The sequence below is a fragment of the Bidens hawaiensis genome, unplaced genomic scaffold (genome assembly GCF_021521415.1).
Source record: "Bidens hawaiensis isolate Kalapana, Puna unplaced genomic scaffold, B.hawaiensis_p1.1 tig00011073_1, whole genome shotgun sequence".
Taxonomy (NCBI): domain Eukaryota; kingdom Viridiplantae; phylum Streptophyta; class Magnoliopsida; order Asterales; family Asteraceae; genus Bidens; species Bidens hawaiensis.
This window is the reverse complement of record NW_027491853.1, coordinates 685,140-700,121: the sequence shown is the minus strand read 5'-3', so window position 1 is coordinate 700,121 and position 14,982 is coordinate 685,140. Positions and strand designations below refer to the sequence as shown.

Below are 14,982 nucleotides of genomic sequence, written 5' to 3'. Positions count from 1 at the left end.
TAAAAACCTCATTTCAACATTATAAACTTTAAACCCCATTAAAAGCAATTAAAAAGTATTAATATTATAATATATGTAAAGTTTGCAACTTCAAATATGGGTGAGCATAAACAGGGTAAGTCCGCGAGACTAAGCTCGATCAGACCCGGATATGGTACAATAGAGTTGGTTCCCGGATCTTGAGAATACCATTAACCGGATGTGGGTCCGGTAGGCGGGTAAGACCGGACCATTTACAATAGGATCGTTTCCCTGGTCACTCCTATCTTCAAACTTCACATCCAAACCTCCCCTACAACGCTACCTTATCCATTTTCCTTGATTTGCAATTTCCAGAATGATGCGTTGAGTTTGCTCTTAGAAACGTCAAATAATATATAAGATTAATAGCCATGGTTAGTGCCACAAGCATTTTGAACAATTTACTAGTTTTAAGTATGTTAATTATTTGAAATTATTTTATAGGAGTTATCATTAAATAGATTTGATAAATTGAAAAGCAGCATTTTGTATATATATTGAAACAACTAATCCAAATAAATAAAACTCCTAATTAACTCCCACCTGTCTCACGTCAACCTCTCCTAACAAAAAACATTAATCACAAGCAACCCTATCTAAACTTTTCCAAGGGCATTATCGTCACTTCACAAATTCCCATTTTCATTTTCTCGTTCTTCGAGACCATCCATTGGCTGCTGTGTCGTACAGTGTACACCAGTGTGTGTGAAACGTGTAACTGTGTGTTCTTCTTATTCTTATTATTCCGCTTCCTTTCTAAGCGTATTATTTTCACCACCAAATAAACAAACCCTAGATTATACGTTTGAAATCATCACAACTTGTTCATCACCATGATTCATCATCGGTAACACCATCCTTTCTTTCTTATTCTTATTAATATCAATTCGTCTCTCAATCGATTCTTATTATAATAAGTTTTATTATTAAGTAGCAGAGTTAGTTGGACTCAACTTCCATTTTTGAATTTGGGGGTTTTTTTTTTTATTAAATTAATTGGAGTTATTGATTGCCCTATTTGTTAACTGTTCAATCACACAATCTTGGATTCACTTTCTCTAAATAGGTTTTTATTATGTGACTATCAATTTCTTTACATAACATAATATCTGTCAAATCAATTCTATTATTATTATTATTCTTATATATAATTTATTTATATTGTTATGGCCTGCAAATGTCCAGGGGCTTTTGCCATGATGTTGAAGCATTGCATTACAAGGTTGTCACATTGTGCGCCGTTTTTTGGCTTATAACGTTCGGGTTCGGCCCATGTACCATGACCGGGACCGGGACCCACAATCTAACGGGCTATGACGAGTACGGGTCTTATAAAAATGACTTAAGTTCCGGCCCAGAAGATGTATCGGTTCAGGTTCAAACTTCGGTGCCAAATCTTAATATTGACAACGTATGTAGTCGTTCGGACATGTTCTGTTTTCCTTCAACGTTATCGGGTTTTCATAGTGCAGAAGAAAATGTTTCGGGTTATTCAATGCAACCGACAGTATCAAACCGTGCGAATTTTCAGTTATTGAATGGGAGTATTGTTAGTTGTTCGCTTGAATCGAAAGAGAGTGTTCGTGGTGATGAAAATGACACATTATCTGTTAGGATTAAAACAAATCATGTGAATGATTTTTCGTCACAAAGTGTACAGATTAGCCACCCGTTACTCGACTGGGGTCAAAAGTATTTGCATTTTCCTTCATTAGCTTACTTGACAGTTGAAAACAGACATAAAAGTAGCGTTTTGAACGTCTTTGAACCTTACAGTACCAATAGACAATTCTACCCTTGCAATCAGAGTGAAATCAAGGTCGGGCCCGGTGAAATCGTGTCTTTATGTTTCGTGTTTTTGCCTAAATGGTTAGGTTTATCTTCGGCTCATATAATATTGCAAACTAGCTCGGGTGGGTTTTTGATTCGGGCCCAAGGGTTTGCGGTTCAACCGCCTTACATGTTACAGTCATCTGGTTCGAGCCCGTTGGTTATTTCATTAGCTAATCCTTCTAAAGAGGTTTTGCATTTGAAAGAAGTTAGTTCTCGGATGTCGTTTTCATCAGGGAATGTATTGTATATGGTTAATGGTGTTTGCAGCATGATTGATCAAGCGGGTAGTTCTGATATTAGTGTTAAAGAGTGGTTAGATGTCAAACTCGGTCAACTTGGTCAACCTGGTCAATCTGTAATGGCGATAAGGCCACAAAAGGCATGGACCATTGGCTCGAACAGCAGCGAGCTCATTTTAGAGGTGTTCCAGTATCCATCTCAAACAAACGTGTTTGGTTCGTTTTGTGTCCAATTACTTAATAATGCTTCGAGAGAGAACTCGGATACAATAATGTTTGAAGCCGAATTTGGAGGGAAATCGCGATCTTATTATCTTGATGTTTTAATGCCTTGTGATGTCAATGGAACTACTGATGTGTCTCTCTTGGTGGAAAATGACGGTCCCGACCTGTTGACTGTGGTCAAAATTAGTACAGATGGTGAAAATATTGAATCTTTACAGACTAAATATGTAGAAGGGTTGATATTGTTTCCTCATACTGTGACACAAGTGGCTATGATTATTTACAGTCCAAATCTTCATAGGAATTTAAACTGCAAATTAATCGTACACACGAATAAATCAAATGACCCAGAGGTTAAGATTCCGTGCAGTGATTTTGCAGGTCTTTGTTCACGGTCACAATCCGGATCCATTAAGGTATCGAAGGCGGATTCTGATGAATCAGTACTAGGAAACTGGAGATCTCACGGGACTAAAACTGGGATGTCAGTACTCGATGATCACGAGGTTACATTCCCAGTTGTTCTCGTTGGTAACCATCATTCCAAATGGATTGAAGTTGTGAACCCGAGTGACCAACCCGTTGCAATGCAGCTGCTTTTAAATTCAGGGGAAATTATTGATGAATGCCGAGAATCGGATGAAAATTTTCAGACTTTGGTTCTTAATAGTCACGCGAACCCATCACGATACGGGTTTTCAATACCACATAATGCATTAACTGAAGCTTACGTTCATCCTCATGGGAAAACTGTTCTTGGGCCGGTTATATTTCATCCGTCGGGCCGGTGCTCGTGGAAAAGTTCGGCTCTTGTGAGAAACAATCTCTCGGGTGTCGAGTGGTTATTGTTGCACGGGTCTGGCGGTTTGGTATCTATGATTTTACATGACGGGTCAGGCCCGGTTCATAGTATTGAGCTTAAGCACAATTTCGGTCAACCGTTTATGAAAGTTTTGTTTGCAAAGAACACCGGAGACTTGCCCGTAAAAGTCGACAAAATTACGGTCTCAGGTACGAAATGTGAACTGGACGGGTTTGTGGTTGGTAGCTGTAAAGGTTTTGTCTTGCAGCCCGGGGAATCGCGAAAGATTATAGTATCTTATCGTGCGGAAACGTGTGCGGAAACCGTGCTTCGGGATCTTGAACTGGGTATGGTGGGTGGGATACTAGTTGTACCCGTTAAAGTCAGCCTTCCGAAACTAACGATCGCAATATGCAAAAGATCGCTGTTTTGGATCAAGTTCAAGAAATTTGTCTTTGCGGGTCTTGTTTCCATAATTCTAGTTTTAATGGCGTGTTTGTTTATGTTTTCGGTTATAGTCTCGGATGGTAACTTGCCTGACACACATTCTCCAGACGTTTGCTTAAAACCCGATACCGTAAAGAAAGTGGTGACATCATCATTGTCATTGTCACCGTCACCCCCACCACCACCAGCATCTACTATGGCGGCTGAGTCACCAAAACCTGAGAATCTTGTAGTTAATATTGGAAAAGACAAAGCGAGACGTAGAAAGAAGAAACGGAGTTCTGGTAACGGATTAACGGGCTATTTAGACGGGCCGAGTAGCCAAAGCAGCAACTCCACGCCTTCATCGCCATTATCTCCAATCAAATGTTTTTCTCCCAATCAACTTGTTCGGGCCAGAAGCCCGTTTCATCATGGTGGCTCGAGTACGGTGATTCCTGTAAAAGAGAAGCCTTCTACACCACCCAAAGCCCCTGGCCCGTTTGACCGGGCTCCTGGGCCCAAAGGGAAAGCAATTAAGCCCAAAGAAAAATCAGGGTGTGATGCTAGATTTGAGTATAATATACTGGATTGCCATCTTCAGTTACGTGATTCGGGCCCTTTTGAGGTGGGCTTAATGTCCACCATGGCTAAAGATGACAACTTTGTTAGCTTGTTTGAAATGAGCCCACAACAGTTTCTTACAATGTCTCGAGCAGACAATGTAAGTTGTAAACAAAATGATTAATAAAAAGTTACTTGGCTAATCTATATCTTATGTGGGCTTCTGTTGCTTTTGGTCTGTTAAATGCATTAATAAGTAAATATGGTAATGGGTCGGGTTTTGGTAATCTCAATTTTATATCTTATTGTAAAACTAAAACCGAGTCCATGGTTTGACTCTTGACCCAAGTCAACGAGCCACAACATACAGAGTCCGTGGTCATTTCATGCCCTTAAATGTGTCTTGAAATGCTGGTTGCATTAATGGTGACATTGATTCTATTACAGCTGCTTGATGCATTAAACGTGACTTTGTTCTATCATCTGATTAATTGCGGATATGGCGCCTTACAATCTGTTAGATTATTGTAGCTTTCATGTTTTAATGGCGCCCACAGACCGCAACGTGTCATCTTGATTTGCATATGAAGATGAGATATTAGGCCTACTTTTGCTCATGAAAAAGATTGAAGATGACAAATTTCATATTCTAGAAAACGACCCAACTCAACCAACTAGTTACACGGAGTCACGGATCAATTATTACATGTTGTCTTGAATCAATTTGTCTCGTACATTTGATGCTTTTGAACAAGCCAACGAATGATAACGACACATATTCTATGCTAAGAAAGTTGTACATTGCATCAACTGACACCAACTATCTTGTTTGTGTTTAGTTTTGGAAGAAACTCTCAAAAGTGGTCCTATGTTACCCCTTGCTGAAAATGATGGTAGTCTAGACCGCTTTGTTGGCTTGTACCCCTTTCATTGCATCCATGGTGTCTTTTTATGATTCTTTTTAACCATAAGAGTATGTAACATTCACGGGACCTGTCAATACCATACTAACTAACAGAATCAGGTAAATTAAATCTTGAGTTGACAAAATTCCAACAAGAATTCCGTTACAAGATCACTCATGGAGGTTGTACATCAAAGTGTTTGGTTGTCACTTATGTTAAAAGTTTTGAAAGGTGGTGGTCCAATTTTCTTCCAAATGCTCTTTGAATCTAGGAATGTTTTTTTATGATTTAAGTTTAGAGATACCGCTTCGCCTGCTTGTACCTTGTGAAGCTAAACTTGTACATTGCTCAAAATTTGATGATTTTAGTTGTAACTTTATTATTAAGATTGGGACCATAAGATAAAAGTCAGAAAACACAGCCATCAAGAGTGTGACTTATCATGATGAATTGGACATTTCTATTCTCATTGTAAGGGCCCCAGCCCCCAACCTCATGCCTTGTTTAAGGTCTTTAAGAGCCCATGAACCAAGCCAGCTTTGGAAATAAATTGACCCAGTCCTTTTGAACATTTTTGGCTACAATGACAACAAGGTTGGCTTGCTCACTGTTGGATAGAAAGGTTCATTTCGAGCAAGGAAGAGAAGTCAATATTGATGACATGAAATTACTTTTAACTTAAGATGATGAACCGGCGAGTTATGTCGAGACATCCGGAGTAAAAGAATGGGAGAATCGAGACAAAAGAGAGATGCTCGGAATTGAAAATCCACCAATTTTCAAGTCGGAAATTAGGGGGGTGATTGTTGGACTTAATTTCCGTCCTCGAGTCAATGAGGCGGGTTTGGCCGACTCATCGAGCCTATGATGAGTTCTTGTCTTGTTTATCAAGTTGAGCACATAACTTGATTTACATGAAATAAATTACTTGGTGAACAAGTCGAGCCAATGACTTGGACAACAAGGAATTTATTTATTAATTATTATTTAGATTTGTTTTTACCAATTAGTATTTGAATATGATTATGGTATCTGTATTCTAGTCTAGTTGGGTTTTGAAATCTAAATTAGTATATATACCCGAGCTTGTTGGTTATATCATCAGGAGTTTTGAGTACTGTAATTTTTCGAGCTAATGAAAGTTACAAAAATCGTAAATTTCGTTTTTGTGTTTATCGATCCTGGTGATCACCAAACTTCACTCACCTGCTGTCACTTTATCTTTCAAGCATTTGTTCCTATCTATAAAAAAATTATAGCATTGGTTATTCATCTCAACACCGCCTCTATAATTTTATTCATATTATAAATGGATCAAGGTAAAATAATAATAATAAAGAAATACTATTTAATAAAATAGAGATATATCAAGAAGAAATTGATATAATTCAACAACACGCAAACAATGAATTTTGATTAAATAACTCTTAATTTAGTATCACTACAAAAATATAACTTAAAAACTTATTACAAACTCATCTAATTATAATCACAACTTTAATTAGGTTATATAGACCATGACTTGGTAGAAGTAGAAATGGACTCGAACTCTTAATTAAATAATAAATAAAACATGTTTCTCTACTAATTAGATATCATAAATTAATTAAATACAACTCGTTTAATTTATCCCTAATTCATTTAATTTCAAATTCCGTAACTCGAAACCGGCCCAACCGGCCTCACTGACTTGAGGACGGGAATTAAGTCCGACAATACATACATTAAATTAGAGACACCATCCAAAAATAAAAACACCCACCCACTACGTGGCGGATCGCCCGATCCGCGGAGGATTAGGGGTTTTTTTCCTATTATGTCCTAAGCGTTTGTCTTATTATGTTTGTACCAAATACGCGGCGGATTAGGCGATACGCCGCTTATTGAGTACACGTCAACATCGGCAGATCAAATCGGTCATAAATCATACCCAATACGCCGAGGATCGATCGATCCGCCCCTGATCAAGACAATAATTTAATTTTGGCACATCCGTCTCCCTTTCTCTACATATATCATCAATTCCGTCTCCATTTCTCTACATATATCAACAATTCATTGTAGACAATATTTTTCGTTGTGAAAATATAGAAAGTATTTGTGTTTTGTGTTTGTTAAAATATAATGGACTTATATGATATTTTGTTTGGTGAAGGGAACGACGAGCAGTCGGGCTACGCATACAACGATCAGCCGGAGCAGTCAGGCTTGCCAGATTTGAATGAACTTCCCGACTCGAACCATGAGCCGGGGTATGGAAATATTGAGCACTACGACTTACCAAATCCTGACCAGGTTATTTAGTGTGTTTATATAGTACAACAGCGCGTTAGTTATTTTTAAATATTATACGTTGTCTTGCCAAATATTTTTTATCAGGGGTATATCATATACGGCGGTAGTCACCCTTCGTGGTCGGAGGATAATAGGACATCGTCGAATACATATGAGGCCAGAGTCGAGGAGTTTTATGGTCAGTCTTCGCAGCAGTTACATGTAGACGGTCCGTATTACGGAACCCAGAATTCGTACCAGTTACCTTTAGGAGAGCAACCATACATGTCAAGACCAGTCATGAGCAACGTCGTTGATGGCATTCAAGAGGCTCACGACGAAGGAGGCGATGACGATGTTGATGATGATGATGATGATGATGATGGTGATCGTTACATACGGGAGATGACATTTTCTTATGTAACTAATAATGTATGACCTATTTTTTTTTTTTTTTAAATATTATTATTCTTTTTCAACACGTTACTAAATATTACTTTATTTACATTACTTGATATCAGTATTTTGATTCTGTTGCTGAGTTGGTGCATTGGGTTAAGAAGACAGGACGTGAGCATGGTTGTGTTATCTCAGTCCAACGTTCAAGGTAGAGAAGTGTTGAACTTGTATGCAATCGAGGTAGGGAACCAAAACTCAAGGCAACGGTGAGGCATACCGGGAGTATTAAAAGGGGTTGTCCATTTAAACTTGTCGGGAGGTACAACGCGCCAGGTGGTTGTTGGAAGCTAGAGGTTGTCAACGAGACGCACAACCACGATACCGTTTTGTTTGAGGAGGGGCACCCGACACTAAGGAAACTGACCGACGAGAAAATTGATATGGTTGCGACGTTGCATAAGCAGGGTCTGAGGCCTGCTAAAATTAAGTCAGCCCTAAAGAAAAGCTTTCCCGGTAATAAATGTATTACTAGGGATATATACAACGTCGTGAAGCTTGTTGATGACCAAGATAAAATTGGTGAAACCCCCATGCAGGTACTTGTTGTTAGAATATTATTATTTTGCAAGTGTGTTTTTAATATATATTATTTTGAATATATATTGTTTTGTTTTATCATATATAAAATATATATATTCTGTATGATTTAATAATATTATTATTTATAATATCATTTTGTTATAATAAAATTATTATAATTATGATGTTGAATAAGAATATTTGTAATATTTATTAATTTTTTGTTAAACCCAACGTAGGTACTTGAAAACTTTCTTCAAACCCATGGGTTTACCTTTTACACATGGGAGATCCTTCCACCAATAGGACGGATAATGTTTTCTTTTGTCACGAGAAGTCGCATACCATGTGGCGTGCGTTCCCAGATTTGTTGTTAATTGACACGACGTACAACACCAACATGTACAAGTGGCCGTTCGTTCAATTTGTTGGTGTGACGTCGACATCAAAGTCTTTCTGTATTGCGCACGCAGTTATCTTTAGGGAGGAAGAGTGTAACTTCACATGGGCCCTGGAACGACTTAAAGACATGCTCGTCGATTGTAGGGAGTTGCGTGTCAACCTGACTGACAAGGACCAAGCCTTGATAAATGCCTGTGAAACAGTCTTTCCCAATGCTACCAAAAACCTTTCTAGGTGGCACATCATGCAGAACATACAGAAAAAACATAAGAGTCTTTTTCAGACAGATATCTTTAAATCATTCAATTATTGGTGGAAAGTACTGTATGAGTCGCCAACAAAATTTATGTACGACTACAACTGCGGTCAAATGGAAGCAACGTTAGCTGGACACGGCAGACGTGGTAAGTCTTTGCCCTGTATGTACACATGATTTTAGATTCTAGTTGTACATTGCCTAAATTGTTTTTTTATTATTTGTTTGTAGAGGCTTGGTATTATATTCGCGACAACTGGTTGGTACCCTACAAAGAGAAGTTCGTGTCGTGCTGGATTGACGACCGACTGAACTTCGGCGAGCATACAACAAACAAAGTAGAGGGCCAGCACGCAAACTTGAAGAGTTACCTTCCGGGGCCGAACAATTCGCTAGACTCTATTGCGGCGTTTGCCCTTAAAGTCGTGAATTCCCAAATGGAAGAAATCAGTGCGACCCTTGAAGACTCCCATGTTAGGATCAAGAAGTACCATAACTTGACTTTGTTTGAAAAGCTACATTACAGGGTGTCACTTTTTGCTATCGCTAAACTTGACCAAGAGTTGACCTTGCTTGACACATTGCAAGATACGGGGGCGGAGTGCGACCACCGGTTACAAACATCATGGGACTTGCCGTGTGCTTGTAAGCTTAACTGGTACACTATTCGCAATATACGCATTCCATTAAAAGACATAGACCCATTTTGGAGGAAGCTCGATTTTAGTCCGGCGTTTGTTCAACACGAAGAACCAGACTATGAAGCGGAACTGGAAGATGTGAAAAAACAAGTTCTAGGACTAAACAATCGAATGCAAAAAAAAAGTCTATTCTCAAAGATAATGTCTGTTCTTCCTGGGAAATCAAACAAGGAGGAGCCTGAGAAACGAGAGGATCCTAAGGGGCGTCCAAATCTAAACCAACAAGCCAAGAAAAGAGAAACCCCTAAACAGAGCTCGTACTCCCCGTCCCCGTCAACTGATCCCCACAGACACAGCTCGTACTCCTCGTCCCCGTCAACTGATCCCCACAGACACAGCTCCTACGCCCCCTCCCCGTCATTTGATCCCCACAGATACAGCTCCTACGCCCCCTCCCCGTCATTTGATCCCCATAGACACAACACATACGCCCCATCCATGTCTTTTGATCCCCACAGACACAGCTCCTATGCCCCCTCTCTGTCATGGGAACCAACACCCGAAACCCCCACCCATTCGTTGTCGCGTTCCCAGTCTCAGTCTCAGGCCCGGTTTAAGATACCTAAACCACCGAAACGCTCATCTAAAATGCAAGAGACTCCAACCGACCTTGGTTTTCCTTTACTGCGTGACCCAAAGGGCGTCCCAATTATAGAAAGTTATAGGCACCTCATTCCCACCTGGGCATACCCGTTCATTTCAGGAATAACATATGTAAAGCCAGATGGTAATTGCGGTTTCAGAGCAATCGCTGTCGGCTTAGGCATGCGTCAAATGAACTGGAAGGAGGTCAGAGCAAGCATGATGAATGAGATGGACACTAACAAATCATGGTGGAGGGACAAGTTGAACTACGAGGTAACATGTAATTATGACACGGTTCGTGATTCGCTGGACTACTCAACATCTGCTTTATTCCAGCAAAAGAATAGGTGGTTTACGTTACCTGGGCACGGACACGTAGTGGCTCAGACGTATGACTGTGTTTTAATCAATCTCCATCTAACTTCCAGTGAGAGTTACTTCCCAATGAGAATGAGTCCGGAACCACTATCTCAGATTCTGGTAATAGTAGTGTTAAATGTTAAGGATAATCATTGGCTCAACTACAATTAGAAGGGAATTTCCCCGTGCCACTACCAGCACGTCAATGGGAAGGATACGCCAACGGAGCGGCGCACGAATGGAGGTCTTTGTATCAAAGATCGTATAAAAAAGTATATGCGAATAAGGGAAACTTGGCGAGTGCAAACTGAAGAGCCAGTTTATTTAGGATGATTTGTAAAATGTTTGAGATATTATCAATAAAATGTTTTGTGTTATTATCAATAATTAGTAATAAAATGTTTGTGTTATCAACAATTTTTAAATAAAAATAGATAAAATGTATAATTTAAAAATAATATTTTTTTAAACAAATATATTTGATAATATGTTTATTTAAAAAAAATAAAACATGATAAAATATATAACTTAAAAATAATATATTTTTAACATAATATTTTCGATATTTAAAAATATAAAACATGATAAAAATATTATTTAAAAATATAAGAAATGATATTTAAAAAAATACTTTCGATAATATATTTTTTTAAAATTAAAATTATCATGTTAAAATATATTTTTTTTTAAAATATAAAATAGTACCATAAATATTAAAATAATAATAAATATCTTCAAAAAGTAGATCAGATCTGCCGCTTAGTGGTCGATCCGCCGCGGTTTCTGCTGTAGATCTGATCCGCGGCTTAGTAGTCGATCCGCGGAGGATCTGATCTATTTTTTGAAGATGTTATATACCCACGGGTTCTAACCGTTCAACTCGTCAAAACCACAATAAACGCTTAACGTTTCACTCAAAACATCACCAGATTATAACACCAAAACCACCACCACCACCAGAAAATAATGACGACGGGGTCCAAAAATAGCATCTACACAGCCATAATAATTTCGTTCTGAAATAGTGGTGGCTGTGTGAATGTTATTTTGGAGTCCGTTATTATTACAAAATAAAGGCCCAGATAAAACCATATGTTGGCGGAAAATAATGACGACGGAGTTCGAAAATAGCATCTACATAGCCAGAATAATTTCGTTCTGAAATACTGGTGGCTGTGTGAATGTTATTTTGGAGTCCGTTATTACTACAAAATAACAATAATATATATATATATATAATAGATTTTTAAAATATATATTTATCAAATTACATTCAATTGTTTTTATCAATAATATATATAAAATAGATTTTAAAAATATATATTAAAAATATATATTTATCAATAATATATATAAAATAGATTTTAAAAATATATATTTTTCAAACTTGTTTTTTTTTGCATTCGGTTGTTTACATTTATTTTAAAAATAATAGTGGTGACTGTGTAGATGCTATTTTGAACTTTTGAGCTACCAGTGCAACTGTCAAGAGCAGGCGGAACACTTTAGTAGTCCCCCTTCATATATCCCGACAGTGTCCTTTACTTGGGATTTTGGTGATTGTGGGTAAAAACACTGGTCAGCCACATAATAAAGTCCCGTATCAACCTCCATGGGGTTTCCAGTATCAAGAAAAATGGCACCGATCTTTGTTTTTTGATGAATTCGGTGTCACCCTAAACTGTCGCCTTGCCGATGTAAATTCGTCATGACTGCATGATAGATCGCAAGGGCCAGCTAATGGAGGAAATATGCGGGCATAACGGTACCTGTATAGGGTACTAGTTCCGGTGTATCCAGGAGTGCTGCGGATTTGACATATCAGGTGGCTGGAGTGCTCCGACCGACAGAGATACCCGAGCGTAATGATTATTCCCCATTTCTAGTGGGGCAAACCTGTAGCCATGGGCCGACACGGATTCCGGTGACTTGCTTGCCGGTGAGTGGAGAGCCACGACAAAGAGCTGCTGTGTTGATGCTATTTTAGGAGTACTTATCAGAAGATGATTAGAAATTAGTCTCTGTATAGAATTTGATGTAATATCCAGTGTCTTTTGATGTATTTATTCAAATTTGTAATTTATTATCGGTTTAATATCAAATTTGTGTTGTTATTAGTTTAAATCCGTCTGTATATTCAAATTTTTAATTTAGTATTGGTTCTATATCAAATTTGTGTTTTTATTAGTATAAATCTGATTATATATTATGAATATAGAATATTATTTGATATAAAATATATTTATACCTTTGATAGTTAAATAAAAAAAAATTATACTACTACGCGGCGGATCAGGTGATCCGTCGCGGATTGAATCAAAATCCACCCTAACCCGTCGTCCCCCATCTGGTTACACATTCAAACTCAAAACAACACCACATTTCAAACACAAACCCTAACTCGCCGTCCCCCGAGGTCCCGAACTTCGTCTTTCTTTAACAACACCAAATCCGACCCGGCAACAATAAGGTAAGTATGATACTTCTATTTTACTCTATTTTGATATAGGTGTTCATTTAGATTAAGGGTTAGGGTTTGAGCATACCCATCGGGTTTGGATTAAGAATTGAAAACTGGTTGTTTTACGGGTTTGGATTCGGGTTTGGTTTGCGGGTTTATTAATCAAACTGGTTGATTTAAGGGTTTGGATTTAGGGGTTGATAATCAAACGGGTTTGGTTTACGGGATGGTTAGAAAACGGGTTTGAGTTACGGGTTTGATGATGAAACGGGTTTGGGTTACGGGTTTGATGATGAAACGGGTTTGCGTTACGGGTTAGAAGATGAAACGGGTTTGGGTTACGGGTTTGATGATGAATCGGGTTTGGGGTACGGGATGGTTAGAAAACGGGTTTGGGTTACGAGTTTGATGATGAAACGGTTTTGGGTTACGGGTTTGACCCGGAACGGGTTTGGGTTACGGGTTTGACCCGGAAACGGGTTTGGGTTACAGTTTGACAATAACGGGTTATATTTATATGTTAAACATAGATGGTGGATAGATACATTGAAGGGGATGAGCTACTTGATGATTACGAGCATTTGAGGTTTGACCCCCAGTCCGATTATCATATAAGGTTTACGCAGCTTCGGAGAATGGAGCCACAACCTTCCTCGACCTTGTCTCAGGAGTTTATACAAACGGTTCGGGCGGAAGACAGGATAGAAAGAATTGTTGGGAAGGATACACCGTGGGAGAGATTGTTTACTCTACGTTCGTTTTCAGGTATTTTTTTTCCTTTTCATTTAACTTATAAATAAAGTAGATTTAACCAACATGTAAATATTGTTTCAGGCCACGCCCGGAGGAAGATGAGCAGTTCCAGATGCTGGTTGAGGGTGCGGATACCAGTCGGGCGGAGGTTCGCTTCCGTATGTTCGGGAATTGGCATTATCTGTCGATAGAGGAGTTTGGCAGGGCGCTAGGCTTGTACACAATTCAGGATATAACCGAGCCTGTTTACACAGAGAGCATACACGAAACACCAGATGACGTGTTGAGACGTTTTTGGTCGGAGATTAGCGATACACCTTGGCCTATGAACGACGGAGAATACGCGCCAGACTGCAAAGCCTCAGCCATCAAGGACCCGTTGCACAGGTTTGTATATGTATATGTATTATATTATATTATATTATATTATATTATATTATATTATATTATATTATATTATATTATATTATATTATATTATATTATATTATATTATATTATAATAATATTTTTTTTGTTTTTTTACAAGTACCTACACAGGCTTATTGCTCACACCGTACATGGTCGTCACGGTGGGGCAGATCACTGCAACCTCCGTGACATGTTTTTTTTGCGATGCCTGCTTACGGGGAGACACTGCAACCTAGCTCTCGGTTTCGGCGACTACTTCGCCATTTACTGGCACAGACAGGGCCGCGAGAAATTGGTCGGTGGCACGTTCGTTGTGCGGATTGCGATTTCTTTGGGCTACGGGAACCGACTGCAAGACCTACCCATTCAGCCGCCGCTTCCGCCGCGAGAGCTGGACCGTGGACGGGCACAGGGCATGCAAATCGTCAAGAAGATTAACCGCCGGAATTACCTGATCACTAATTTCGATTCTCCCCCATACGAAGAGGTCCCACTTGTTGAGCCTCCGCCAATCGAGGAGCCGGAGGTGGATATTCAGGGCCCCGAGGTTGACGGTGATCAGGTACGTTATATTTTATCGCTTAATTTTTTTTGTATCTTCGTCTTATTAACGTTAACTTATCGTGTTCATAACAGCCACCGCATCAGCACCCGCAGCACGTTCCGCGTACACATCGCGCCGTGCGTTTGGATCCGGCCACTGACTCCCAGCTACGGAGACTAGAGCGTCACGTGTCACAGATACACGGTCAGATGACCTGGATGGTTGGTTATATGTCTGCCCAGC

The 14,982-nt window shown here is 39.1% G+C and overlaps 1 protein-coding gene across 1 annotated transcript; it reads left to right on the top strand.

Annotated features, from left to right (window-relative positions):
* The first annotated feature begins 815 nt into the window (after positions 1–815).
* LOC143536969 (uncharacterized) lies at positions 816–4,314 on the top strand. The gene is made up of 2 exons (XM_077030842.1): positions 816–868; positions 1,207–4,314. The coding sequence occupies exons 1-2, from the start codon at positions 855–857 to the stop codon at positions 4,292–4,294; spliced, it is 3,102 nt and encodes a 1,033-aa protein (XP_076886957.1). The 5' UTR covers positions 816–854; the 3' UTR covers positions 4,295–4,314.
* The last annotated feature ends 10,668 nt before the right edge of the window (positions 4,315–14,982 follow it).